The 27,985-nt window shown below is 34.0% G+C and overlaps 8 protein-coding genes across 8 annotated transcripts; 4 read left to right on the top strand and 4 right to left on the bottom strand.

The window, feature by feature from the left end:
* Window positions 1-773: 773 nt before the first annotated feature.
* On the top strand, window positions 774-2,071 carry PHYBLDRAFT_59452 (hypothetical protein; the record flags this gene model as incomplete). Its single annotated transcript, XM_018440496.1, has 3 exons — window positions 774-1,042; window positions 1,183-1,205; window positions 1,329-2,071. The coding sequence occupies 3 exons, from the start codon at window positions 774-776 to the stop codon at window positions 2,069-2,071; spliced, it is 1,035 nt and encodes a 344-aa protein (XP_018293963.1).
* A 613-nt stretch (window positions 2,072-2,684) lies between these two features.
* Window positions 2,685-4,488, bottom strand: PHYBLDRAFT_165900 (hypothetical protein; the record flags this gene model as incomplete). The annotated part of the gene is made up of 5 exons (XM_018435322.1): window positions 2,685-3,274; window positions 3,336-3,493; window positions 3,741-3,836; window positions 3,988-4,015; window positions 4,089-4,488. The coding sequence occupies 5 exons, from the start codon at window positions 4,486-4,488 to the stop codon at window positions 2,685-2,687; spliced, it is 1,272 nt and encodes a 423-aa protein (XP_018293962.1).
* A 1,346-nt stretch (window positions 4,489-5,834) lies between these two features.
* Window positions 5,835-7,479, top strand: PbIdhb (isocitrate dehydrogenase NADP-dependent; the record flags this gene model as incomplete). Its single annotated transcript, XM_018437860.1, has 5 exons — window positions 5,835-6,097; window positions 6,180-6,279; window positions 6,333-6,493; window positions 6,566-7,305; window positions 7,401-7,479. Exons 1-5 carry the CDS (start codon window positions 5,864-5,866, stop codon window positions 7,477-7,479), a joined length of 1,314 nt encoding a protein of 437 aa, XP_018293961.1. The 5' UTR covers window positions 5,835-5,863.
* A 7,377-nt stretch (window positions 7,480-14,856) lies between these two features.
* PHYBLDRAFT_9060 (hypothetical protein) lies at window positions 14,857-15,669 on the bottom strand (the record flags this gene model as incomplete). Its single annotated transcript, XM_018443756.1, has 4 exons — window positions 14,857-14,926; window positions 15,138-15,216; window positions 15,392-15,481; window positions 15,588-15,669. Coding segments are annotated over 4 exons (321 nt in total), but the record flags the coding sequence as incomplete, so codon positions are not given.
* Window positions 15,670-15,913: 244 nt separating this feature from the next.
* PHYBLDRAFT_132073 (hypothetical protein) lies at window positions 15,914-17,984 on the bottom strand. The gene is made up of 6 exons (XM_018429463.1): window positions 17,808-17,984; window positions 17,395-17,476; window positions 17,164-17,258; window positions 16,884-17,027; window positions 16,537-16,711; window positions 15,914-16,367 (listed from the first exon to the last, which is right to left on the bottom strand). The coding sequence occupies exons 1-6, from the start codon at window positions 17,861-17,863 to the stop codon at window positions 16,110-16,112; spliced, it is 810 nt and encodes a 269-aa protein (XP_018293959.1). The 5' UTR covers window positions 17,864-17,984; the 3' UTR covers window positions 15,914-16,109.
* A 4,160-nt stretch (window positions 17,985-22,144) lies between these two features.
* PHYBLDRAFT_158172 (hypothetical protein) lies at window positions 22,145-23,182 on the top strand. The gene is made up of 4 exons (XM_018433749.1): window positions 22,145-22,338; window positions 22,457-22,525; window positions 22,638-22,881; window positions 23,004-23,182. The coding sequence occupies exons 1-4, from the start codon at window positions 22,163-22,165 to the stop codon at window positions 23,094-23,096; spliced, it is 582 nt and encodes a 193-aa protein (XP_018293958.1). The 5' UTR covers window positions 22,145-22,162; the 3' UTR covers window positions 23,097-23,182.
* Window positions 23,183-23,464: 282 nt separating this feature from the next.
* PHYBLDRAFT_142899 (hypothetical protein) lies at window positions 23,465-24,710 on the bottom strand (the record flags this gene model as incomplete). The annotated part of the gene is made up of 4 exons (XM_018430891.1): window positions 23,465-23,808; window positions 23,867-23,969; window positions 24,079-24,104; window positions 24,353-24,710. The coding sequence occupies 4 exons, from the start codon at window positions 24,708-24,710 to the stop codon at window positions 23,465-23,467; spliced, it is 831 nt and encodes a 276-aa protein (XP_018293957.1).
* A 474-nt stretch (window positions 24,711-25,184) lies between these two features.
* PHYBLDRAFT_186074 (hypothetical protein) lies at window positions 25,185-27,669 on the top strand. Its single transcript, XM_018439189.1, has 9 exons — window positions 25,185-25,269; window positions 25,523-25,603; window positions 25,662-25,712; window positions 25,861-26,084; window positions 26,220-26,324; window positions 26,541-26,687; window positions 26,851-26,995; window positions 27,114-27,232; window positions 27,392-27,669. Exons 1-9 carry the CDS (start codon window positions 25,245-25,247, stop codon window positions 27,596-27,598), a joined length of 1,104 nt encoding a protein of 367 aa, XP_018293956.1. The 5' UTR covers window positions 25,185-25,244; the 3' UTR covers window positions 27,599-27,669.
* Window positions 27,670-27,985: the final 316 nt, after the last annotated feature.

The following is a 27,985-nucleotide window of genomic DNA, read 5'->3' as shown; positions in this document are numbered from 1 at the left end:
AAGATCAATCTCTTATATAAATTTTTGTTTCCTTTTGGGATATTTATTAAGCTGCTTATGTCTTGGTTTATTTGACAATACTAAATGACTTTATAAATGTAATATTGTTTACTGGTGTGTTTGTATTAGTTTATTATTCTTTGGGTTTGGAACAAAGTATTTAGAATGGATTTGCACAATAAATCAAGGGAAATTTAAAGGTCATTGAAGCATAAAGAAGAAGAAGAGAAAGAAATAGACAGGTAGGACAGTCTGTGCATCAGAAATGTATTTTATTTTATTTTATATATAAAAAAAAAGAAATATTAGTGAGTTGCATGCGCCAACACATGCTTTGATCCGGTTTCTGAAATAGAATTAATAAGAATTCGACAAAAAAGATCGCCTGTTTGTTTCCTTTTTGTTATGTATTGGTTTATATAATTAGAATATATACATTTTGTTGGCAGCTTGGGAAAAATAAAATACTAAAAATATATTTTTGGTAATCAAAATATATGTAATGAAAATTAGATATTCAATATTGAATATTGAATATTCAGTAGTCAATATTCAGTAGTCAATATTCAATATTCAATATTCAATATTCAATATTAGATTACAAAATAGCTAAAGAGTTTAATAAGAATGTGTGTTCAAGTAGTCATTTATTTTACTTTATATAATTTTACTTTCTTTCCTTCTTTCTTTCTTTCTTTCTTTCCTTCTTTCTTTGCTTTCTCCTTCTTTCTATTCAACACACACACACGTAGTATATATACATCTTTACTACCATGAAACCAAGTATAATTGGTGTTGACTATCTGGCATACGAGTGGCAGCCAAGTGAATTGATTGCCTGTCACCGAGAGATGCGCCACAAAATGACTGAACTCTCGGCCAAAATTCGATGTCCTAACGATAAACGAACTTGCAAAATGCTCGACTCAGACTATGCACGTCTAACACGGTGTCAGAATGCGGTCTGGCGTCAAATGGCCAATAGATGTACAGACGTCCTAGGTAGCAAAAATCCTCTACTTGATCCAGCAACTCTTTTGTGGTAAGATTATAATTGGCACAATGCTCTCTATTATTATACTAACCTTGACTACTACTACTACTACTACTACTACTACTACTACTACTACTACTATTATTATTATTATCATTATCTTTACTTTTTTTTTAAAAAAAAAAAAGGGACAAGGAAGCTGATTGTAATTGTAAGTTAAAATAAAAAAAAATTATATAGAAAAAAAAATGGTACGACCTTTTTGTATTATTTGTATTGTTTTACCCCATATACTTTTTACTTAATATATATATATATATCTATATATATTTAGGGTTGTATGGACCACTGTACAACAACAAGATCACTGTGTTTCGTAGTAGACCAACCAATGGTCTCAAGTCTGCCCTGAAAACACCACGCACATCATCGAAACCATTCTTCAAATTCACCAACAATTACAACTACAATTACAATAATAATTCTAAAATCAACTTGAGCAACAGTAGCAGCACCAGCACCAGCAGCAGCACCAGCAGCAGTAGCAGTAGCAGTAGCAGTAGCAACAGTAGTAGCAACAGGAGTATCAAAAGTACTGTTAGTGTTAAAAGTAGCCAAGGCCTTCATGTGCGGTCCCCTAACGAGGTCCGGTTTGATCCAGAGATCCGTCGGATACTCTATCAATCTGATCTTCCTCCAACCCATGACTCTCTATTGACGGAAAAGATAAGAGTCAAGACGCTTGATGATTACTGTGCTGAAATGGATGCCAATACCCAGTTTGACGATGATTGTGATGGTGGTATTGACACGGATGATTTGGTATACGAGTGCACCCTCTGGGTCCGCCAAAAGATCCTCTCGCTACATTTCTTGGCTTCTCACAGGTCTCGGATCGATTCCGTCCCATGCGCTCGTCCACGTGATCTGGTCGTACTTATCATCCGTATTCTGCAATCGATGGTTGCTGCGACTACAATGTGGATGGTCTATCAGAGTCTATTGCCTGTCCGATGGCTAATTCGACCTGCCAAAAAGAGCCCAGCCTCTAAGATGAATAACAAGTCCATCCAATAGGATCCAAGAACCTTCTCTATCATTTCTTTAAGAAATTGTACACAGAACACAGAACACAGACACAGACAGACAGACATCAATAGGAGAAGATTATAACCTTTCTTTTTTCTACAAAAGCAAATCCATTATTATAATATGATATATACATATTCATTTAGTCATTTAACCATTCATTCATTCATTCATTCAATCAATCATTCATTTATTCATTCATTCATTCATTCATTGACACTTCAGCATAATTCATAATACATTCCAAAACAAGTAAATAGGAGATTACAAATCTATAATAAATACAAATATAAAATATATATATATATATGTGTGTGTGTGTGTGTGTGTGAGTATAAGAGGGAGAGGGAGGGTGATAATGTAGTACTAGGAAAGGACCGGAAGACCAGCCGTATTGCCAATATTTATTATTAATTATTATTAATAAGTATTGATAATATTAATAGATTTTTTATATAAAAAAATATATATGTAAATGTGAATGCAAATGTATGTAAAATGTAAAATGTAAAATGTATGTAATGTGTATTTCAAACAAGAATAAGAAAACCACATCTTTCTTTTCTTTTTTAAATATATATATATATATATATATACTGCTTTAAAATATTTCTTGGCGGTAGTCCTGATGGTTTATATGACGCTTACGGTGTATAAAGTCCATCAAAAATAAACAGAGCCCTCTGACGATCTCAAACATCAGTAGACCAACCAGGACCCAAAAGATAAACCAGCCAACCAGATCACCGTGCACAATAAGCCTCTCGGGGTGACAAAAGGTGCCATGGAAGCTGTACATTCCCTTGTAGTCCGTATAGAACATGCTAAAGTATCCACCCAGCGCAGTCAGAGGCAGCAGTCGGTTGTAAGATCTTGGCTGGCTGTCAGAGTAGCTCCTCTGGCGGGTTCCGGCCGGGTCGAGCAGAAACGAAGTATGTCTGTTTCGAATCTCCTGCATGATGGACTGGCGGTCCATTTTGGTTACATTGACTGTCAGCCACACGTTGGCCCCAACTGAAGGGTGGTGGACATCAGTGCCGGTCATCTGGACCAGATTGTGGGTCTGGGTGACCTGCAAAGTAGGGTAATCAAGAACGTCCTGGTGAACGATTTCAAAGCCATCGACTCCCCAGGAAATAAGATCATTGACCGAAGGATGGTTTGGTAACCGAGCGTCTTGATAATAATCCTCTAGAACAAAACGGTGATTTAGCTTTATTGCTTAAATATCGTCTGTGCTTTGGTGTTTTACCAGTTGTGTTGCTCCATGGAATATGGTTTACAATCACCAGTCCTCCCAATGAGTGTACTTGGTCAATCACTTGCCTAAGCTCTTCATCGGTGGGAACTGGAGGTCCTTCAGGAATGGTCTGATTGATATCTATAAAATTCATGTGTATCCGACAACACCTTTCGATATATATATATAAGTAATAATATTATTAACCCTGTTTGTTTGTTTGTACGTTTGATTGTCTTATTGTTTTAGATAAAGATTAGGCTGTAAAATCAAATTGTTGGTGTTGTTATTGGGCTATTTGATCGGCCCATTATTATCAATAGTACTTTAAACAAACTCTATTTGTAAATAATAATGATGATACTTTGGTACTAAGATTCATAGCAACAAAAACAATAAAGTGAAATTTGAACATACGAGTATTCCATGGCCGGAATAACCACAATTGTTTCATTGTACTCGGCCAATGCCAGCTTTTCAGCCGCCAGTCCACCCTCGACTGTATTATGATCACTGAGCCAAGTAAATTTTATTCAATTTGTATTGTATTGTATTGTTTCAATATTTTTAGGTTCTTGATAATCTTTTTCTTTCTTTATTTCAAAATAAATACATTTTTATACACCATTATAATGTAATACATAAGAAAAAAAAAGACATTTACCTGACAATTACTGCATTATATCCATTAGCTTAAAAATAATCAAAAATTAGACATCTCTTTAACTTGTATATAAAGTTAAATTGCTAGTTTGCGTATTGTACCAATATGCCAGTCAAGAAGTTGTCGAATGTTCATTTTGCCATCACTATAAGTCGAGTGTGAATGGCCATCGAGAAGAACATTGTATTCGAATGACTGGTTGAATGGCAAAAGATAACTCTTGGGATCAACTTTCCAATCGAATGCCAGGTTGGAAAAGGTTTCTGATGCAGGTAGGCCTTCGGTATACATTAGACCCAAGCCGATTCCAATCAGTACACCTAACACGACCACCATTGTGGCTACACGGATAGCCAGTCCTTTAAGGTATTGTATCAATTTGGCATGTCGATGATAGAATGCATTCCTCTGTTGTGATCCTGTCGGTGGTGGTTGGTGAATTAAACTTGTGGATGTCGAAGGAGTGTCTTTGAAGACAGTCGGAATGGATTTTGTACTCATTCTGCAATATTCAAACGAGAACAAAAAAGAAAGAAAGAAAAGAAGAAAAGAATACGTTGGGCTTTGGCAAAGTAGGGCCAAGCAATACAAGACACACACACACAGGCAAATAAGAGAACATGTTCAGCCTTATCGGAGTGATTTTTTTTTATTTATTTAATAATAAAGAAACAATAGAATTTACTATTCTGTTTGTGTTTCTTTGTGTGTTCTTGGCATCGTTATTATAAAGAGGTTCTGTGTAATACAAGACATGTATATTTGAATGCAGTGCTTGTTGTAGTTACTACCAATGTTACTTCTTTTTCTTTTTCTTTTCTCTCTAGTGTCCTTTCAGATTGACTTGTTTCAATATCAAGATTAGGATTTCAAAAGCACCAAGAATTGGAATCGGATTTCTTTCATTATTGAATCTAGACAATAGATGGAGACTACTATGAGTTGACCAACATAGCAACAAGGAGAATTTTTATTCACATTAGTAGTAGTAATGCTGATAATGAATTATAGTTTTTGTGACTGTGTCTATGCCTGTGTCTGTGTCTGTGGATAATATAATTAGATATAAAAGAGAGGGAGAATAATAAGAAAGGATTGTACTTTTATTTTATTAGACCTTTAGAAATCGATCAATCAAATTCGTATCTTTATAGGAGATTTTGTACTTCTATTTTAGGAAATCTAATCCCCTTCCTCCCTCTGTCTGTGTGCATTCTTTCTATTGCTCTTTTGGCGCGTTGAGTCATTATGTATATTACTATTATTTGATACCCAAATTATTATTTTTCCACCACGTCCCTTCCCCGCTATTTCCCTACCTTTACCCTTCCCATACACTTTAAATTTATTTTTTAGACTTGTCCATTAATTGTAATTACAATGTATTTTGTATTGTATTTCCAGCCACAAATAACATAAAATGCACCAATTCATATATATTTATATATATATATATATTCTTTTAACCAATAGAATTAAAAGTAAAATTAAAATTAAAATTTCTAAAGTCTAAAATAAAATAAAATAAAAGAAAAATTCTATCAATCTATGTGTACATTCAATTCTTCTCTATGTATGATTTTGATTCCATTTGACTAATGAGCTTTTATTGAACTGAGCATGCATTGTTTAAAAAGATATATATTTTATTTATTCAACTCTCATCATTACACATTGATTTGATTGGACAGGATTAATCTAGATCTCCGAATTTTTTTTAATCTTTTGTTTTTTTGTGTTAAATAAATTAATGCACCAATATTTTTATTTTTTTATATAATAATTATTTAATTCAATTTTTTTTTTAATCCCCCCCCCCCCTTTTTGTTGTTGTTGTTGTTGAATATCACAAAACCAAAAATAAAATAAAGATAAAATGTCATTCCTGACCACCTCTGCTGTCCGTACTTTTGCTGCCTGTAGCCATGTGGCCCGCCCCATGTCTGCCAAGGCCATGTCTACCCGAGTCCAGGTAGCCAACCCTGTTGTTGACTTGGATGGTGATGAAATGACTCGTATTATCTGGCAAGACATCAAGGAAAAGTTGATCCATCCTTACGTCAAGTTGGATATCAAGTACTACGATCTTGGTGTCGAGCACCGCGACTTGGTAAGAAATCAAAAAAAACGATGTTAAGATTATGGTGATGTTGGCCCAAGAACTGGTTAATGAACATATTTTGGATATCTAGACTAATGATCAGGTTACTATTGATGCTGCTGAAGCCATCAAGAAGTACAATGTTGGTATCAAGTGTGCCACCATTACTCCTGATGAAGCTCGCGTCAAGGGTAAGAAGGAATACATCACATCTGAGCTTTGGTTATTAATGGTGAAAAAATAGAATTTGGATTGAAGAAGATGTGGAAGTCTCCCAATGGTACAATCCGTAACATTCTCAACGGTACTGTTTTCCGTGAGCCCATTATCATGAACAATGTGCCTCGTATTGTTCCCGGATGGACTGAGCCTATTGTCATTGGCCGTCATGCATTTGGAGACCAGGTAAGAATAAGAGACGTGTATGTATGTATGCTAACGTTCATATATATATTCTTTTTCTTGTTTATATTATAGTACCGTTCTACCGATTTCTACACCGACAAGCCTGGAAAGTTTGAAATGTCATTCACTCCAGAAGACGGTTCTGAAGCTCGCAAGTGGACCGTGTACGACTTCCCCAAGAACGGCGGTGTGGGCATGGCCATGTACAACACCGAAGACTCGATCCGTGGATTTGCACACTCTTGTTTCCAGATGGCTCTGACCAAGCAGATGCCTCTTTACTTGAGCACCAAGAACACGATTCTGAAGGTGTACGATGGCCGTTTCAAGGACATCTTTGAGGAAATCTATGAGGCCTCGTACCGCTCCGAGTTCGAGAAGTCCAAGCTGTGGTATGAGCACCGTTTGATTGACGACATGGTTGCCCAGGCACTCAAGTCCAAGGGTGGATTTGTGTGGGCATGCAAGAACTACGATGGTGATGTGCAGTCCGACATTCTTGCCCAGGGTTACGGCTCGCTTGGCTTGATGACCTCGGTGCTCTATACCCCTGACGGCAAGACCATGGAGGCCGAGGCTGCACATGGAACAGTCACTCGCCATTACCGCGAGTTCCAGAAGGGCAACCCTACCTCGACCAACCCCATTGCGTCCATCTTTGCCTGGACCCGTGGATTGGCCCACCGCGCCAAGCTGGACGTCAACCCCGAATTGACCAAGTTTACCCAGGAACTTGAGCGGGCCTGCATTGACACAGTTGAGAAGCACAGTGTGATGACAAAGGATCTTGCCTTGGCAATCCACGGCAAAGAGTAAGTATCTATTGTTTATATATACACACACACATATATATATATATATATTTAGAACGTCTTGAAATAATAATAACAAACTGATGTATTTGTAGCTTGCGTCCTCAGCACTATGTTACCACAGCCGAGTTCATGGAGAACGTCAAGGCCAACCTGGACAACCCTAGAAGCTAAACAATCAAATAATAATTTAATATTATATATATATTCTTTTTCTATCACTACTTTTCTAACTAGCTAACTAGCCAGCTAGCTATTGGTATCATTGTTTTCAACCCCCCCCCCCCCCCCCCCCCCCTCCTCCTCCTCTTCCTCATTTATCTTTTTTTTTTTAAAAAAAAAATCGTTTATCTGTGACAAGTAAAATACACAATGATTTGAACCAAAAAGATTTATATATGATATTTATTAGTGCGTGTGAATAATTTCTCTTTTTTGCTGTATAATATGTTGACATACAGATTATGCTATTATATTGGACTATGAAAACTAAGTTTAGTGAGGCTTTAATACCTAAATTATATTTATATATATAAATAAATAAACGCCTCCAAAAATTATTGTTCGTCTTATTATAGAATTATTATTACTTAAGAGTTGAACTCACCAAACAATAAATAAGAAATGTACATGGATTAAAAGCCACAAAGGCTGAATTCCGCCTCCTAATCTGTCTTGTATAAATGTTTCTAAGGATAGCTGAAAAGAGAATAATATATATAAATAAATAGTAATATTATTTATTTGGAGGCAGTAATGAGAATAAGTATAAAAGAGATCAAAAATAAGAAGATAATTACATAGTTACAATGAACTCATTTTATATATATATTCAATTACTTGCTTAATTAGTTAATTAATAAATAAATTATTTACTTAAATAAAATATGTATTTATTTATATATTTTATAAAGTGTTTAATTATTGTGCATTTAAATGTACATTTTGTAAAGAATTGCTATAGCTATATAGCTATTATTTAAGGTAAGTAAAATAAAATATTTTTTTTATATGTACAAAAGTAATAATTATAATAATTATAATGAAAAATGAAAAGAATGTTTTGTCTAGTCCAAATACAAAAAATCATTTTTTTTTAAAGGCTGAATTTCTTCAAGAGGCGAGTGAGCCGGCTATTCGGTTTCTTTGTCGGCTGGGTTGTACTAGATGCGGTTACGGTTGTATTCGCGGTTGTATTCGCGGTTGCATTTACGGTCGTGTTTGTGCTTGTGTTTGTGTTTGTGCTTGTGCTTGTGCTTGTACTAGGGCTAGCACATGCTGAGGTAAAAGTCGAAGTCGAGGCAGAAATAGAAGTAGAAGTAGAAATGGAAATGGAAATGGAAGCGGAAGCGGAAGTAATAGTAGAAGTAGCAGCAGAGGTCGAAATCTTATTTTTTGTGCCCTTTGTTTTTCTTGTCGTGGTCTTTGTAGTCTTTTGCTTTATATCCAAATCATCAGAGCCAAACAAACCATTGGCAGAATTAGAAGTTGAGGGTTTTCGAGACTGAGGCATGACAGTCATGGGAGATTCAAGTGACTGACTATTGTTATTTCCATTCGCATTCCCACTCGAACCTGAACCAGGAGTGGTAGAATTTGAAGAATAATGGGACCAGAGCCGTGTGATGGGGTCAAATAGACGTTGATAGGCTGCTGCTGTCTGTCCAGCACGTTTACGAGCAGCAGCAATGGAATCCATCAGGTCGTCGTCTGCTAATTCCACGGCAAGCTGAGATTCATCCCAAAATAGTTGACTTGTGGCCCTTGCCTTGACTTGCCGTGGATGGACGGCATTCAAAGAAACCTCGTTACTGTTTGTACGCAGCTTGTGTCTTTTGGGCTGAGTAATCTTCCTGGTTACTGTTTCTGTCATTTCGGAAGGCATTAAGCTTATTGACGTATGTGGTGTATTGATATTAATATTATTTAATGTCCTTGTTGGCGTCGAGGTCGATATTAACCGATTATAATGTCTTGAATGATCTAGATTTAAATGACTATTGTGCTTTTCATTCTTTATTTTTTTGTTCCCTGATGGCGTGGTTTCCGAGTCAAGGGGACACAAGGGAGTAGGAGGAATGGCTCGTGTAAATGGCTGTGGGTAACAGGAGGAGGAGGAGGTTAATAATAATGCTGATGATGCTGATACTGATACTGATGCTGATGCTGATGCTGATGTTGATGATAATGATAATGATGTCGCTGCTGCTGAGGAGTGCTGGGGAATAAAAAAAACCTTTTCATTAAACGACACCCGCCGTGATCCTGGATGATTGCTATTATTATTTGTGTTTGTGTTTGTGTTTGTAGTGGGGTGACTGCTGTACTTGGCGTGGTCTGTGTGTGATGTGGTTGAATAGAGTGATGTTTGGGCAGTTGAGGCAGTTGATGTTGTAGAGGCAGTGGTGGTAGAAGATGGTGATTTTGCATGCTGCTGGAGCTGGTTCTGATTCTGGCGAGATTGGGGCATAAAGACCAAAGTCGTCGGTGTTCTTTCTGATGATGGCAGCAAGGTTGGCGGAGGACAGGAGGCGATAATTGCGGTTGCGGTTGTGGTCGGAGTGGCTTTTTGTGGTTCGCTGTTTGGATAGGTCGGAATGTCTTTGAGCTTGTGCGAGTGTGGAGCGTGCTTTGTGGTCGTTGGCGTGGTTGAGTAGTAAAGATAAGGCGAGGGTGTTGAGGATTGGTATTTGGGGTTACTGACAGCCACACCAAGCGATTGTGGAATTGACTTTGTCGATGATGCACAGCTCGAACAGGACGACGAAGACAGCGAAGGTAAGTGCCGGCTATGTTTAGTTACTGGCATTGACATCGAAGAAGTTGATGTTGAGGACGTAGAAGAAGTGCTGCTGTTCGCTTGGTGGCTAGTTGGATTTCTAGCCAACGGACAATTGCTGTTGCTAGTTTGTAACATTCAATAGAATATGATATGATATAAAGAGGTATCTATGTAGGTAAGGTTATCGGTAACAGTGATAGTTACAAGAATAGAGTAATTTTTAGATGGGTTTGATTGGTTGAATGATTAAACAATTGTTGTTATCAATTGTTGATAGTAATAATTTTGAAGCAAAAAAAAAAAAGGCAAAAAGTGAAAAAAAAAAATTAATAGAAAGAAAGGAAAAAGAATCATATTTATATTCAACCAAAAAAAAAAAACATATTTTTTTTCTTTTCTTTTCTATTTTTTGACATTCACTTTTTCTCTCTGTCTCTTAATTTGTTCAAAATTATTGAAACACAGTATATAACAAAAAATAAATAAATTAATATAAAACAGTCCAAGCCCAAAGGACAAAAATCTCTGTATTTTATTTTGTGAAAATGAATATGAAAATTATTTACTTGCTTACTTGATTGCTTTTTTTTAAATATAATGAACGCATGTTGTTTTCCACAATTGTCCCTCAAAACTCATGCGATTTTTTATATTGTCATTATAATATAATAAATTATAATGATAATGATAATGCTAATGATAAAATAGAAAATCAAAATCAAAATTAAAAGAAAAGAAAATGATGTATTGGTTGCCATGGAAATAAATCATTACTTCTTTTATTTATTTAATCAATACTCCTCTTCTGTTTCTTTGATTTTTACTATTTTATTTTTTGCTGCTGTTGCTGCTGTTGTGACTTTGTTGCAGTTGAGATGAGGGTGGATATAATCTATCCAATAAAATCAAGTCCAGAAATACACATTCAAATCTAGAGTATTAGTGCAGCAGACAAATAAAGAACAAATATCAATATCAATAATAATAACAAGTGAATTGTATACATCATATTTTCTTTTTAATAAAAATATATATAAATAAATAAAAGAAATACAGAAAAATAGCGGGAATTGGAAATGTTATTATTCCGTTCTCCAAATTAGGTGATTATTTCTCTTATACATCTATAAAATAAAATAAAATAGAATAGATAGATAGATTTTGTTAATTGTTTCAATAAATCTGATGTTTTTTTCATTCTTTCTTTTATATAACAAAATATTCAATGCTTCTTCTTTATAAAGCAAAATTATTATCGTCATGTACAACAAACTTGTCCTCACCAGATTGGAAATGAATGAGATCATTTCTATTCACAAAAGAATAAAGTCATTACCCTAAGAATACAAACAAAAGTACAAAGAATCATCTTATAGAGAAGAGGTGTCTTTATTGCAAAATGTGAATAAGAAACGTGTTACATATATTCTGTAGTAATTTATACATAATACATAATACAATATTTTATAAAAGAATCTTTTGTTTTTCTTTTTCTTACTTTAAGATGTGCATCTTTGTTATCACTCTTTGTTTTCTTTTTGTTTGCATTCAAAGATCAAAATTCCAATTAGACTGGACTACTAGACATGACTCTATTGAGCTGTTCTGCACTGTACTGTACTAGACTGGCTAGTAATCTAAATAAATAAATAAATAAATATACAGAAATCACAAGTGGGGTTAACAGAATCAAATCCAAATTGGTAAATGTTCTTTCTTTCTTGCTGGACAGTGGCGTTGTTTCTTTATCTTATTCTTTTGGCTCTTGTTTTTGAATAGAGATAGTCTTGCTATACTATGACATGTTAAACGGTCTATTTATCAAGCGTAAAGGACTAAAAATAAAATAAAGAAAAGATAACCATACATCATAAATAAATCATAATCCCTTCAACGTCTACCTCCACTTTCACTCCTTCTAACTCCTTCTAACTCCTCTTTTTCCTTTTCTTACTTTCTTCTTTCTTTCTTTATTGTGTAATATTATATATACTGTGTGTGTGTGTGAATATATTTCCTGCCTATTTCAAGTATTATTATAATATTACAGCCATAACTATAACTATAACTATAACTATAACTATAACTGTAATTATTATAATTGTAGTTTGGTAGTCATAGTTATAAATGTGGGTGTGGGTGTAGTTCTAATGGGTCAATAGAAACCAACTCGGAGGTGTCCGAACCTGCCGAACTCTTCCGGAACAAGATGCTGCCGTTGGTACCAATCATGAGTTTTATTTTATTTTATTTTTGGGGGGAACGATAGGTACTTCACAACCCTTTCTTCTTCTTCTTCTTTTTCCCTGTTTTTACCCGACATCCTTTTAATTCCCCTTTATCTATATATCTATTTTATTACATTCATACAAATCAACCACTGTAATTAAGACAATATTATGAGCCATATATTTACTTGCATATTCATAGACATAAGATATGATTGTTTAAAAGCCCTGACTTGAAATTACAAAGCACCAAAATATATATATCTTAACATAATTGCCGATTTTTTTTTTGTATTTGATATACAGTGAGTGGTCTGTAAACCTGCGGTTGATTTTTTATATGCAAGATCACCATATATAGCATACGGTATTTCGTCACCTTTTTCCGAGTTTATTGAACTCAGGTGAAATAAGATATGAGAACAATTCAATGTCTTGGAATCGCTAAAACCCCTTTACATTATCTCAAAGGTCCAAGAAAAAAAAAGCGACTAAAAAGACTGTTGGTTATGCCATTAACTATATATATATACATTTATCCAAGAGCCATTGTTGAAGGATTTGGTGTTTATATAAAAGCACTTTCTTTACATTTAGCATCAGAATATGTTTCAATATCAAGACATTTGTAAATGGTTCTCTTTTTGTGACAAAACGAAGAAAGGTAGTAGGTGTAGGGCTGTTAATAAATAATCTTTCTATATTCTTTAAGCAAGAGATGATGCGAATATATGACTGGCCTTACTTTTGACTAAAGAAATTAAAAAGAAAGAAAGATCAATGTATTCCAATATTTCCATTCACTAAATTATAAAAATATTGTTTCACATGTCTTAATTCCAAGGTGTTTTCAACAGTCCCGCGACTATGACTTGTATTGAATACAGCATAGCTACCTGTATGTTTCTTTTCTTTCTCTCTCTTTATTATTTGTTGATAAACACATTGGACATACTATTCAAGTAGGCAGAATTAGAAAAAGGAAGCTCACAGTATCAGAAAAGCATCACTGATTGACCCCCAGCCCAAGTCAATAACGAGACAAAAAGGTAGGTAGGGTGTAACTATATCATAAGCCTTCTCCTTGTCAAACAGACAGGACAACCAATATCCGAATGTTTGGTAATCCACACCTATTGAATGTCCAGTCGCGTTAGTAAACCATTATAGCCAATGGAAAATATGAAAAATATAATATAATACGCCACATCTTTAAAGGTTTTCAGATAACTGTTTACACTGTAATTCACATAAATATTGTACAGAAAGCCCTCTAGTGAATTCTGCTTTAAGCAAATATTTATTTCTCCCGTAGGAACATCATATTATATTTTATTATTCAAATCGAATGCACACACACATACGAATACAGAGGAGAGATAAAGAGAAAGAGAGATATGCATATATATATATATATATATATATATGTGTGTGTGTGTGTGTATGTATGTGTGTACTAATGTGCGTACAAGTATTAGATATATTTTATTTGGGTGGTAAATCAATCAATCAATCAAAGTTACGCTTGGCGCTGCAGGGAGTCCTTTAGGATCCATGCATTTTGATGAGTGCTTTTGTACCCAGGAGGCCGCTGTGGAATTACCCCCGTCGACGGCATTCCAATAGTCAGATTCGACAGTTGCTCAAAGTAATTGGTTCTATTTGTCAAATAATCCTTGTTTTTTTCTCCTCCTTCTCCTTCTCCTTCTCCTTCTCTTGGCCCTAGTTTTTGCCTTTGATCCTGACCCCGAGACTGAGTATGAGGCTGAGTATGAGGCTGAGTATGAGGCTGAGCGGGGGACTGGCCCGAATAATCCGGTAATCTGGTCAGTGGTGTTTGGGATGTGTCAAATCCATGTCTGCCAGGTATATTTGATTCGATGTCTGCACTTGTATTGTTGCTGTATTGCCGTTGGTGGCCATGGTGCTCGGATCGCTTGTGCTTATGTTTTTGCTGGTGGGTGGGACTAGGTGCTGATATGGACACATTATTATTACTAAGTGGGATAGACTCTTGTTTGCTGGACGCAAAAGAGATCAACAGCTGTTCAAAACTGGCAATGTCCGGTCTCTCAAGTTGGTTGAAAGTAGGTGAGAGTGCAGCAACAGGTGCAGCTACTGCAGCTACTGGTATTGATACAGAAACAGTCCTCGGAACAGTCACAGTCTCAGGCACAGATCTGCCTTCAGGCACAGGCAGAGATCCGTATTCAGGTACACATGCAGCTACATCAACAGACATGGATGGGCGAGAAATCTACACCACATATACATGCACAGATATACACAAGCACATAAACAAACACAAACAAACACATAAATACAATAATCATAATAGCCAGATAATTATACAATACATATATACATTTTTATTTCAACAGCTCTATTTTCCATTCGTTAATTCGTTTATATATTTTATTCTCTATTTCTTCCTCTATATTTAAGTGTATTTTTTTTTAAATTGATATTTACTATTGGTTCATATTCACCCAGAGTTTGCGGATCAGGTAGGTCAGGCTGGCTTACCCATCGTTTGTGTTCGTATTTAGCTCTGATTTTCTCTTCTACATTATATCTTGATCCATCTTGTATACAATTGGCTTCCCAGTACCTGTGGTCATATTCATTAAATGTTGTACATTCTGATATATTTATTTATTGATTAAAAGTAAACATACATACATACATACATACATACATGCGTATATGAACGCATATACATATGTATATGTATATGTATATAGCATGTAAGTAGATACATTATAATACCATCATTATAAGAAGAAGAAGAAAAATAAGATAATAAAAATGAGTAGATTTACTTGTTTGCTCGGCCATTTCCCCACTGAACCATACTATCTATCTGTTCAGGTACCCAAGTATCCAGATCAACAGATTTAACTATCCATACAAATGCCAATTAGTCAATTAGTTGGTCCGTCAGTCAGTCCATAATTCATTCATTCATTCAATTAATCAATTAATTGGTCACTCAATCAATATTTCCCTCGGTTTTTGTCCTTTATTTTTATAGCTGTTCCAATAGATTTCTTTTTTTTTTATTTCTTTTTTTTACCTTTACTAATGTGTGTACCCAATGACCGATGAATACCTGAACACTGGATACACACAAATATTCCTAGATTCCAGGAAGCCCATCGTGGATCTAAAGTAATCATATTCAGCAAATGATTACATTAACAGAATTAACAAATATTTAGAAATAATGATTAGAAAGTTCAATCAATCACAAATCTTAATCTTCATCTTACCCTTTTTCCCACAATCAGCACAGGTCATGTTTGCTGATTGACTCAACAAGTCCTTGAGAATGATGGTATGCTTCTCATTTAACAAGGTATTTGCCACTCTTGCATGTCGAGTTGACATTTGTGAATTACAATTAAAAAAGATATATATATATATATGTAAAAGACGAAACAAAGAATAAGGAGATATTTTAGACTCCCGGTTATTCCATTATTTCCATTACAAGTAACATTGGCACAAGCGTGTGTGCGTTATTTCTTTTTCTTTTCTAATTTTAAAGAATATCAAAAAATTGAAACATTGAAACAATATAATAAATGAAAGAATGAAAGAAAAGATATATATATATATTGACCCATTGTTGGTTATGTTTGTGCATTTATGGATTTGTGCATTTCTGTTTCCTGATTATATATATATACATATATGCATACATACATATATACATACATATATATTTGTCATTGTTTCCTTGTTTCGTATTCTTATTCTTCATCTTCTGCTTTTTTCTTTTATTTATATTTTTATACAGAAATGTCCATCAAATCACCTTCGGACACTTCAACAAAATTCTTGATAGACTGCTTCAAGATAGCAGTGGTACCTCTGTTGTATCTGTAGCTGTGCTCCTTTACTGCACGCTCATTGGGACGACCATAGTTACGGAGGTAATCAGTCTTGTCTTTTTCAATCACGCACACATCCACATTTGATCCAGAGCCCAAGTCGTTGAAAATACCAGCCTCAATGGCATCATTTACCAATCCAATAGCCTCCTCACGCTGAAATAATAATAATAATAATAATAGTATATAAATATATCGTGTATTACATTAATACACACACAATTCTTTACTGGAGTTTCTTTTTTTCCCACTGATCTATGTACGTATCCTCTCATTACATCTCCAATAAACCTTTTCCAACAATAACAACAAAAAATAAACTTACAGTCATATTAGGTCTCCATCTGCTCTCAAATACACTCATAGCTGCCAATGAACCAGAACCCATGGTAACATAGGGAAGCTTGTCGGTACTTCCGTGAGGGTAGACAGTGTACAAGTGTGAGCCAGTAGCATCGAATCCACCCAAAACAAGAGCAGCACCAATGTGTCCCTGATGCCTATTTATTTATTTTTATTATTAAAGGAAAGAAGAAATACGAGAGTATTCAGATTGTCAATACCATTTCATTTCATTTAACTTAATTTTCATTCTTTACTATAGATAGCTACCTCTAATATTATATTATAATATAGAAGAAAAGGGAGAGAAAAAATCTTAATCACACATACTTGAACAACATCTGTTTCAACATAGTCATGACAGTGACGGTTCTGGGCTTTCTTCCGGTTGACAGGCTGTGCAATTCGATTTGAGAGCTGATCAAGTTAGTTGTGAATTCGGTATCAGCGGCAGTACCTGCACCGCAGCAATAGCTACAATTCAAAAAAAAAAGTATTAAGCATGTTTGTTCTTTTTTTTCTTTCTTTTTATTTGGTTAACAAAAACTTGCAAATACACACAAAAGGTCACAATGATACTTTTCGTAATTAAAAGAAGTTATAAACGTACATGTTGGGTGCAATGTAATGGATCTTTTCACAGTTCTTGTCAGCTACAATAGGACCTTCAGTTGCTCTTGTATCGGCACCCAAGCACACACCACCCTAAGTAATAGACATCAAAGAAAGAATATTAATCAATAAATCGATTATTTTAATTATCACAATAAGGGCAACACTAAATCTAAGATAACAAAAAAAAACAAACACCAACAACAAAGTTTGCTCATCTTCTTCTTACATTGAAAACAACGCCTACAATGGTGGTACCAGTGCTGGTGGCCTTTGGTGGTTTGGCACCTTTGGCCTCGAGAGCATGGTTTCTATGCAAGTTTTTAACAATTAGAAAATGTTGATGTATTTAGGTTTGAGTGGGTGTTTATATGCATGCGAGTATGAGTGTGTGTATTGATGTATATGTGTATACATGTATAATAATCGTATTTTATGCATTAGCTTTTTTTTTGGCCTTTTATAAACTATTTATTGAGATTTCATAAATTGTCATCCGATTCAAAGATGCATTGCTTGAATAATCGCCTGTTGCTTTCGCATATATATATATACATGTGTGTTTATGTTTTTTTTCTGTCTTTTTGTTACTCTGTAACTTTGTATGTCTGTTTGTCTGTGTGTAAGTGTGTATTTATGTACCTAGCAAAGTTTTCGAAGCTAAAGCCTCCCTTGGCAAGGTTTGATTTAGTAGCCATTGTGTCTTGGTTTGTTTATTGGTTTAAATGTATGTGTGTAGATACAAAGCACAAAAACAATGTAGTGGATAAAATAAAATAAGAAAGGGAGAAAAGAGAGTGAACAAAAAAAATAGGTGAGAGTCGGAGGGAGGAAAAGTGCGTTACGCGTCTTGGACGGGGAAGGGAAAGAAGAAGCGGTGTTGCAATAATAATAATAGGGATCTCTGTAAAAAAAAAACTACACTCAAAGTGGGAACTTTTTCTTTCAGGTCCAAAAAAAAAAAAAAGGCAACGCGTAATCAGTGACGTGGAGGTTTGGATTCATCGCTCTGGCTTTGACTCTGACTCTGACTCTTCGTTGTCTTTTTATGGGTGTGCATACATAGCTCTAACTTTCACTCGAATACGTCACTTAGTCACCTTTTTCTTCATTATTTCTGCTGGAAACATTAGGGACAATCTTGAAAAGTAGGTTGACGTCATATTACTCACTCAATCTGTCCTAAGGGCTTCTCTATTTTACAAGCAATATAGCTTACACTACGAAAAGAAAAGGTGTGATTCAGAGGGTGGTTTTGGAAAAGATCATAAGCATTTTTAAAAATCGCCCTCTTAATCGCCCCCACTTTTTTTTTGTCATAGTGTTATGGGATATTTTCAGCATTTTGAGCCTCATTATTTTTTAATTCCTGATTATTATATACACAAGGTTAAAGGAGTTGATTTATAGATTTATAGAATTGTATATTGACAGATTGACAAATATACAAACAAACAGATAAGAAAATAATTTGGTGTCGACAGACTAAAAAGTTCAAATGGTTATTAGACAAAATTAAGTGTCCATAGTATTATCTGTTCCACTAAAAGTATAATCTTCTTTTCAATCCAATTGACAATGGAAGAGTACTAACCAGCTAGAATCGTTTACACTTTTTTTTTTGACTTTCTTTTTTTAAAGTTCAAAATTATGAGCTTCTTTTAAACTTTAATCCGATGATACAGCTTAAATTTTTGCACTTTGTTTTGAACTTTTCGGTCTGTCCACACCAAGTGTAAGATGAAAATTTGAAATGCAAAGTTGAATTTTCATAGCTTTATAAAAAAATGGATTAGAAATGTATATATATATAATCATGGTAAAATATATCGGTTTTATTTTATTTTAATTCTTTCTCTTTGCCTCTGCGCCTCTAAGTGTAGTCACTGCAATGACGACACAAATCCACACATATAATTTGCACTTATTTTTGCTTCATATTTTAAAAAAAAAATGTTTTAAAAAGGAATATATATATAAATATATATATATTTATTAAAGAAAAGAAAAGGCTTAATGCACACAAAGATAATGACCAGTATGAATGAACTAAAGCCAGAAGATGATTTGGTGTCAAGAACTAGGAGTAGACAGGTAAATAATTTACTTAATGAGCTTGATTCAGCTATACATACATGCATACATCTGTACCTGTACCTGTATATATACCAACAACATATCACGCACACATCACGTACACCACATTTATATACGATATGCATACATTCTAAGCACAATTTGCTGCTAGTTAAAAGAAAATGAATATAATACAAAGCAAAAAAAAAATTAAAATTACATGATCCTCATGTAATCATTAATTCTTGTGTGTTTCCTATTTATTTTTTTTAAAAAAAAAGAATCTTAAGCTAATATACTATTTCATTTATATATATATATATATATGTATATCTTCTATTAAATCGTAAATAGCAGATTATAAGTGAAAGTAGTCGAGCACAGACTCGTAGAAGGGTAGATATTACACAATCTCACACTTGTAAACCAAAGGGGAAGAGGATTCCAATTCCAATTCCTGATTCTTCTGGTTCTGTACGTTTGTAATATTAATTTATATATATATATATATATATAAAGAAGAGAAAATAAAGAAATATGTTGTCTTTGGCTTTGAACATTTATATTTGATCAAGATAAAAAGAAGAAGAAGAAGAAGATTTTATTGACACTAGTAATTGATGCTGTAAATAGGGCCCCATTCGGAAACGAAACAAACTCAAACAGTATCCTTTACATAAGCATTTGTCCAAAAGATTTGGAAGTTTAAGTGTGGACAAAGAATCGGGTATAAATACAAACTTTTACTTTTTCTATTTCTTTCTTTCTTTCCTTTTATATACTATCATTTCGACAATCACAATCACAATCACAGCCATTATTATAAACATACATATGTTATATAACTTCTTCCTTAAGCCGAATGTCCTTTTATGCTCAGGCTTCATATTAATCCTTATACCAATTCAATACTCAGCCTATTTCGTCCAAAGATTGATCTTAAACCCTATACCAAAGGGAAGAGCTTCAAATCTTTGCAACAGAAAACACTGAATATAGCCACTATTTAAGCACCAAAGCCAAAGATAATGATTTGAAGCCTAAGATCAATTTTCGGCTTGAGGAAGAAGTGATTTATTATTTATTATATATATTTAAAAACCTTCTTTATCGTCTTCTTTTTCGTCTTTCTTCTTTATTCTAGAAGAGATTAAGGTGCCTAAAAATATCGAGAATCGCACCGAACCATACGTTGTATGTTAATGACACAATCAACTGCACATTCATCAGTTAACAAGCAGTAAAATGTCTTGGAACTCATAATTTATTATTACTTTTTCTTTTAGTTATCAAGCCCAAAACAACACGCGTCTATTGAAAGCAAACCAGCCGATTCAGTAACTACAACTTCAAACCGAAATGCAAAAGTAAACCCAAAGGAAGAGACCAGTTCGAGTCGAGAACTATTAGAATATGATTTGCCTGTAAAAGATTGCGAAGTTGCGCTATGTAAGTTTTTCTTTCATATATATTTGATACTTGATATTTGTTCACCTTATATTATTCTATTATCATATATACATGTATAATGGATTAAAGATAGAAAAAAAAAGATAAAAAAGATAAAAAGGAAGAAAGAGAAAATCTAATATTGTGTATAGCACCACTGTCTCTGGTAAGCATATGAAACTAGGAAATTATTGAATACAGTTTAGGAAATAATATCCTAGAAAATGTATCTGTATATTATAATGTACAGAATATAAAGCGAAAGGAAGATATAATTAAGAAAAAGAAGCTTCGTCTACGCATTGAAAAGGTAAAGAAGAAGAAGAAGGTGCTGAACATTCATTAGAAATTGCACGGAATTGATATTGATACTAAATTACACTTATTTATTATCATAGGATGAACCTATTTTGGACACTCCGTTTTCAACTGTTGAAACATTTACACGACCTAGAAGATCCACAAAAATAAATGTACCGCCTGTCCTAAAGTCTTACTTTAGAGATAGAGGAAAACACAAGCGTATAAATATGCTAAAGAGTAAAGAAGAAAGTGTGTCCACATCCACACCTGTGTCCACATCCACACCTGTATCCACATCCACACCTGTATCCACACCTGTATCTACATCTACATCTACGTCTACATCTGCGTCTGCGTCTGCGTCTGCACTTCCATATGTACCTATATCAAAGCTTCTTAGTGGTCGGTGTCGTATCCCTTCTAGCTCTCAAGCTATCCTGCGTCATGACATATTCGCTTTTAGCACTTCCAATCCAAAGTCATCCTCGTCTATAGTTTCGAACAATAAACTCTCCCCTTCAGACGAGCCAGAAATTATTTTAAGTTCTGAAGACGAAGATAATAATACTGATGAAGATAATGTGTAAGTAATGCCTTTTTATTCTTCTATATATATATTGCCAACCAAAAAAAAACTCCCTCCGATTATTATCGTTGCATTTGGGATACTTTAATATTAGATATCATATACGAACTTAGACAGAAGTATCTGTCAAAGAGGTCGATACAAATGATTATCCAATTTGAAGCTCCTATTTGAAAGAGGATAGTGATATGTCTGATCCATCATTATTGGATTATTCTCAAGTATTTAAACTACTAGCACAGAGCCGTTACAATGAATAGTATCCAGGGTTACTGAGTATATCTCAATAGCTATGAATACAGTAGATAAGATAGTTGTTAACAAGATAATTTAATTTGACTGCACTTATTTTCTTTTTGATAATAATAAAAGAATCTCAAAGTACCTAGTGCCTCAACTTTTCCAAACCTAACATATTACAATTATTAACTTGGATATCTCTTGTAGGCTATTCATTTATCCACCTGATAATAAACAAAAAGGAGGTCAAGTACTTGTCACTCGCCGAGACGAAGAGAAACTAAAGCGCGGTGAATATCTCAACGACGCTTTAATAGACTTCTCCTTGCTCTGGTTACTTGACATGGCAGCAAAGGTCGCGGGTTCAACCATTAAAGATGATGTACATATTTTCAACTGCTTTTTTTATTCGGACCTTATGGAAAAGGTGAAAAACAATGATCTACACAGTCTCAAAAAATGGGGCTCGAAAATCGACATCTTTAAAAAGAAGTACCTTGTTATTCCAGTAAATGAAAGGTATAAACCACTTGAAAAGGATCCGGCTATAAATAATAATACTTGTAACAAAAAACAACAAAGAAAGACTGTAGTTAATTCCGTTTCTTTTCTTTTCTTTTTGTTTGATTATTAATAGCTACCATTGGTTTTTAATGATTGTCTTTAATGTTGACCAATGTATAGCTCGTTCAGAATGTGACAGAGTGTAAGTATTACTAGATAAAATACTTCTAGCGTGGTTGTTTTGTCATCATTTAACCCTCTTATTGTTATTAAATTTTCTTCTTCTTCTAATAATATATATATATGCGTAATAGGCCACATATATATATGTTAGACTCGATGGGAGGTAAACGAAGTCATTGCCAAAAGTCTCTAGCAAAATACATAGCACATGAGGCTCAGAGTAAACATGGAGTACCAGAATCCGACTTTCTTGCTCCTCGACGTTCATCTCCGAAAGTCCCAATGCAAAACAACGGCAGCGATTGTGGACTCTATCTTATTCACTTTGTTGAAATATTTTTGAAAGACCCACAGAGGTGTCAAAATCTACTTGATGTAAGTCTTCCGATTAATTTTTGATTTTAGAAAAGAAAATAGAGCAAACTTTGTCCTTCAAACATATTTCTCGCCTTTGCCTTTTGTCTTTTGACTTTTGACTTTTATTCTCTCTGTTATAGGCAAAATACTGCGACAACGAAGGGTGGGAGACCAAAAGAATAAGAATGAAAAGAAAGGAGCTAAAACGCATTATCAAAAACCTCCAGGTGTAATGTAGCTATGATATCTATGTCTTAAAAATCGAGACAATAAATAACTTAATGCTATTTATTGCTATAAGAAAATTTCAGTTAAATCGAATTATCTTGCTAAAAAATATAGAAATATATCCACTCACCTTGAATTATTACTCATTTTAAAGACTTTGTAATAATAAGCTTAAGTACTTCTTGAAGATGATCCAATATTATATATAGAAGAATGTTTATTGACTTTTCTTCTTTTTTTAAAAAAAAAAAAAAACATCGAGATTGTGCAAAACACGATAAGAATTATATAATATTCTGCTCTTTTGTTATTGTATTGTATAGATACATATCCAAATAATAATTTCTTCTTCTTTTTCAGTATCATCTCTGACTTATTTCGACTTGTGTTTTTTCACTTTTGGACTATCGGAAAGATCGATTTTAACACCCTTAAGTTTTTTCTTTGTGCGATCATTACGGCTAGATTTCTTCGTTCGTTTACGTGAATTGTCTGATTTTTGGTGATTCACAATTATGTCCTCCGCTTGATCTGTTTCTGATTTAATGCTGTGTTCCACGTTTGCTTGCTTGCTTTGTTCGGGTTCATTATCCACGGATTCGAAAGCGTCTTTTGTTAAATCGTTATTCTCGTCAGGGTTTGTGTCTTTATTGACAGCCGAGATTTTGGCATCAAGACTAGTGGTAATATGTTTTGTGTATTCTTCTACAAGTGAACCTAAAGATATATCATAATGTTAATATGTAAAGAAGAAACATATCATATAAATATTAACCTAGGCACATTAGGGCAGATATGTCAAACCTATTCACGTGTTTTGGCTGCCTTTCAGCGGAAAGGTATAGATTTGTAAGTCTATTAACACTTTCAAGAATACCCTATTAAATCAAGCAAAATGCAATCCATAAATAAGCGTCCACAAGGCTTTACACACACAAACAGACATATATATATATATAATAAAGATAAAATCGCTCCAGTTATTACCAGAGGAGGATGTAATTCGATATCATCTTGAAAAAAACAGTAAGTAATGTGCGTAATAATGATAGTAATAATAGCAGTAGTAGTAATAAGCACAGGCCACACACAGAAATACACACAGACATATTTTTTAATATTCTCAACCTTTATTATCATTAATAATAATAATAATAATATTGCCTTCATTGAATTGAATTTATTGAATTTATACTATTGTGTGCAAATATACGCGTACATACGTATACACATACACAAAAAGAAGTAAACCAATTCCTACCTGCCGATTCAAACGGCTGTGTCATGTCAATATGTTTACTGTCTTTTTCGGTAATTTCACCATAGAAAAGAGCATTATTTAGTCTATATGCTTCTCTATCAAAGATATATTCTTCTTCTTCTTCTTCTTCTTTATCTTCTTCTTCTTCATCTTTTTCTGATTCGGTTGGGTTTTTGCCGAGTATCTTTTTAAGTGATCTCAAACTTCTTTCTTTTTCAGAATTCTTGTGACTTCCAGAAAGCTTCTTCCATTTTTCCATATAGTCATCAGTTGTATTTTCGTCTTTTTCTGGTTCGTCATTCTCTGAAGAGATTTCAAGGTCTTCTATAAACTCGAGCTGTAAATCTTGTTCTGCCATGATTAAGTTGTTATTTTTGTTGTTGTTGATGATGTTGTTGTTATTGCTGTTGTTGCTCTTGTGCGATCTATTAAAAGTATTCTGTATTTAAAACAAAAAACAAAAAAGAAATTAAGGAAAAGTAGGTGATTTTGTGTGTATATAAAGTAACTGTTACTATTGCCAAAAAAAAAACTAGCGTTTGATGTGACTGGGTAACTCCGTCGTTGTTGCTGTTGTTGTTGCTGTTGTCTCACAGCTTGGATCACTGACTAACTTGACCGAATAAGTTTACATATATACATAATATATATATATTATAAAATAAAATACAAAATACAATATATATATATATATATATATATTTGCCAAAACCTCTTGGTACAGAGAATTTCTGTCAAAAGACCAAAAAAAAAAAAAAAAGAAAAGAAATTCAAATCCCTTCAGCTCTTCCTTCTTCGGCCCTTTTTCCTTTTTCCTCCCCGACACACGGACACGACAAGGCCGCTAAATTTTAAAAGCATATATCTTACAACATTGTCATAATTTAATACAATGTCTCATCAAAGCGGAATCAAAGGTACATTTTTGTAAATCTGTACATGTATTCATAAGAAAAAAAGAAAAAAGAAGTAATAGTCGTAGCTGTAGCTGTAGGTGTAGCTGTAATCGTAGTAGTAACAGACGAGAGAGAGAGAGAGAGAGAGAGAGAAAGAGAGAGAAAAAAGAGTTTAGTTGCTTGATTTATTTTATTTTATTATATTATATTACATTATATTTTATTTTTACTTTTACTTTTCTCCATCTTAATCGTCATCTTGTAAAATACACAGTTTCTGAAGAACTTGCCCAGACTTTTTCAAATGCTGTTTCTGGTGGTGAAACCCGCGTCATTCGCATTTCAATCATAAAAGGTGAAGAATCCAGAGTGCAAGATTACAAAGTTCAGTAGTTAATAAAGTGTTAATATAGAATCTCTGGAACAGACTGGTACTAGCCCTGTTGAAGGTTCTCTTGAACAAGGTTTGTCAAGCTTGAAACTAAATAGATACATGAATATATACAATACAATACAATACAATATAATATAATATTATATATTATATAATCAAGAAAAAGAGAGGAGAAATTGTGGGATATAATGTCAGAGACACAAAATAACACACAATAGATTTTGTAAAGGTCGGAAAGCTTCTAGAAGATAGCCAGCCTTCGTTTATTTTGGTTAGATTAGACGAGAAGGCCCCAACAGGAGAACACAAGTGGTTGTTTATGAGTTACGTTCCGGATAATGCAAAAGTGCGCGACAAGATGCTTTACGCTTCTACACGCGCAACATTGATCAAAGAATTAGGTGATTATCGCTTTACAGAGACCATGTATGGCACTCAGGAGGTATGTTTGTAGAATATAACAGATAAATAAATAAATAAAGAAAGAAAGGTAGAAAGAGAAAAGCACCAATAATATATATATATAAAACAAGTGTATGTATGTACAAGTTACTTAAAATGAATATGATCTATTCAGAACGAGTTCACAATAGACAGCTTCAAAAAACATATTGCTCACAAGGCAGCCGACAAACCTTTGACAAGACGTGAGCGTGAATTGGCGGAAGTCAAAGCAGCAGAAGTAAGAATATTCAAACTGATATATATAATATAGATAATATGGAAATACAAGAACACAGATAAAATCAAGTGTATATAGATATATGTGTGTGCGTGTGTTTGTGTATTACTATATAATCTTTCAAGAAAAGAAAAGAAAAAACTAATATCTCTCTATCTCTCTATCTCTATACATCTATCTATCTATTTATTTATTTATTTGTGCTTGTACACTTAGGCCAAGGCTGTAACTGATTATCAAGGCACGAGCACACGCAAATCCTATGCCGCCGGTGTTTCATTTCCTCTTACAGAAGAGGCTATCAATGCACTTAATAACCTTGCAAAGCCAAAGGAAGAGCGAGAACACAATTATGTGTCATTGGTAAATGCAAGATAAAGGATAAGAATAGGAAAATACGGGAAAACATATAGTAGCAAATAGCAGTAGCAATAGTGGCTGTGGTGGTTCTTATTACTATAATGATCGCGGTTACGATTATATGGTGTGAATTATGAACAAATGAGCTAATAATCAAATCTTCTAGTGTTTGAACAACGAGAAAATTGATCTTGATACAGAATCTTCTGTACCTGTGAATAAGTTAAAAGACCAAATTCCCTCTAATGCGCCACGATTTACGTTTTATGCATTTGAACATGAGCACGCAGGAGAAACTAAGGAGGCTATTGGTAGGTGACAGATATTATATAAAAATAATATATATAATATAATATATAATATAATATATAATATATAATATTATATAGAAATTCATTTGTGGCCTAAAAAAAACCTATTTTGTATTAGTATTTGTTTATACATGTCCTCCTTCTTCAAAGATTCGCGAGAAGATGCTTTACTCGTCTTCAAAGTCAAGTGTTATCACAGGAACTGATAGTGAGACGGCTCTCAAGATTGCCAAAAAGGTAAGAACAATAAGAAGCTTGTTTGCTTTCGAGGGCACATATGCAGGTCACTGTGTATCTATGTATCTATCCACCCATATTTATGTACAATGTACTCACAAACAAACCCAAAAACCCAAAATAACAATAACAATGATACTTTTTTTTTTTTTACTTTAGTATGAAACCAGTGATCCTAGTGATGTGACAAGCGAGTACTTCTTGGAAGATCTGTACACTCCTCTCGCATCTTCATCATCTGGTGACTCTACGCAGAGTGGAGCAGGCATTGGAATTGTGGCAGATCGTATCCAGATGTTGGGATCAACTCAGGGAGGGTTTAAGAGACCATCTGCTCCTGGAAGAAGAAGACCTGGAGCTCATTAGAATGAATTTCTTTTTTTAGTCATTTATTTATTTCATTTGATCCTTTTTACAATTAACAATTAACAATTGGCAAAAGATTTCTTGATTATCTCACTCTTTTTCTTTTTGGTCTTATTGTCTTGAATGTACTCTAGAATCATTCGATGTTTTTGATATCATATTGGGTTTAGTTGGGCTGTGTTCATGGGGATTGTTCATGCTGTACACCTCATTAATCTGATAAATATTGGCGTAGGTTGTGGCTTAATGGGTAGAAATTCACATAATATAATAAATTTATATTTATAATTTAATAATTTATAAAACACGCACACACAGACACGCTATATATACACATACATGCACGCATACACACGCACGTACACACACACACACAATGCTGACAAG

Source organism: Phycomyces blakesleeanus, assembly GCF_001638985.1.
Source record: "Phycomyces blakesleeanus NRRL 1555(-) unplaced genomic scaffold PHYBLscaffold_6, whole genome shotgun sequence".
Classification (NCBI taxonomy): domain Eukaryota; kingdom Fungi; phylum Mucoromycota; class Mucoromycetes; order Mucorales; family Phycomycetaceae; genus Phycomyces; species Phycomyces blakesleeanus.
Note: the sequence above shows the minus strand (reverse complement) of the source record. Positions and strands in the feature narration are given on the sequence as shown.

Coding starts and splice junctions, on each gene's coding strand:
- PHYBLDRAFT_186074 (XM_018439189.1), top strand. CDS start 25,245: ATGTCTCATCAAAGCGGAATCAAAG. Junction 25,270..25,522: donor TCATCAAAGCGGAATCAAAG/GTACATTTTTGT, acceptor TAAAATACACAG/TTTCTGAAGAACTTGCCCAG. Junction 25,713..25,860: donor TGAAGGTTCTCTTGAACAAG/GTTTGTCAAGCT, acceptor AACACACAATAG/ATTTTGTAAAGGTCGGAAAG.
- PHYBLDRAFT_158172 (XM_018433749.1), top strand. CDS start 22,163: ATGGCAGCAAAGGTCGCGGGTTCAACCATTAAAGATGATGTACATATT. Junction 22,339..22,456: donor GTTATTCCAGTAAATGAAAG/GTATAAACCACT, acceptor GATTATTAATAG/CTACCATTGGTTTTTAATGA. Junction 22,526..22,637: donor CGTTCAGAATGTGACAGAGT/GTAAGTATTACT, acceptor TATGCGTAATAG/GCCACATATATATATGTTAG.
- PHYBLDRAFT_132073 (XM_018429463.1), bottom strand. CDS start 17,863: ATGGCTACTAAATCAAACCTTGCCAAGGGAGGCTTTAGCTTCGAAAAC. Junction 17,259..17,394: donor TTGTAGGCGTTGTTTTCAAT/GTAAGAAGAAGA, acceptor TCTATTACTTAG/GGTGGTGTGTGCTTGGGTGC. Junction 16,368..16,536: donor GATGGAGACCTAATATGACT/GTAAGTTTATTT, acceptor TTATTATTTCAG/CGTGAGGAGGCTATTGGATT.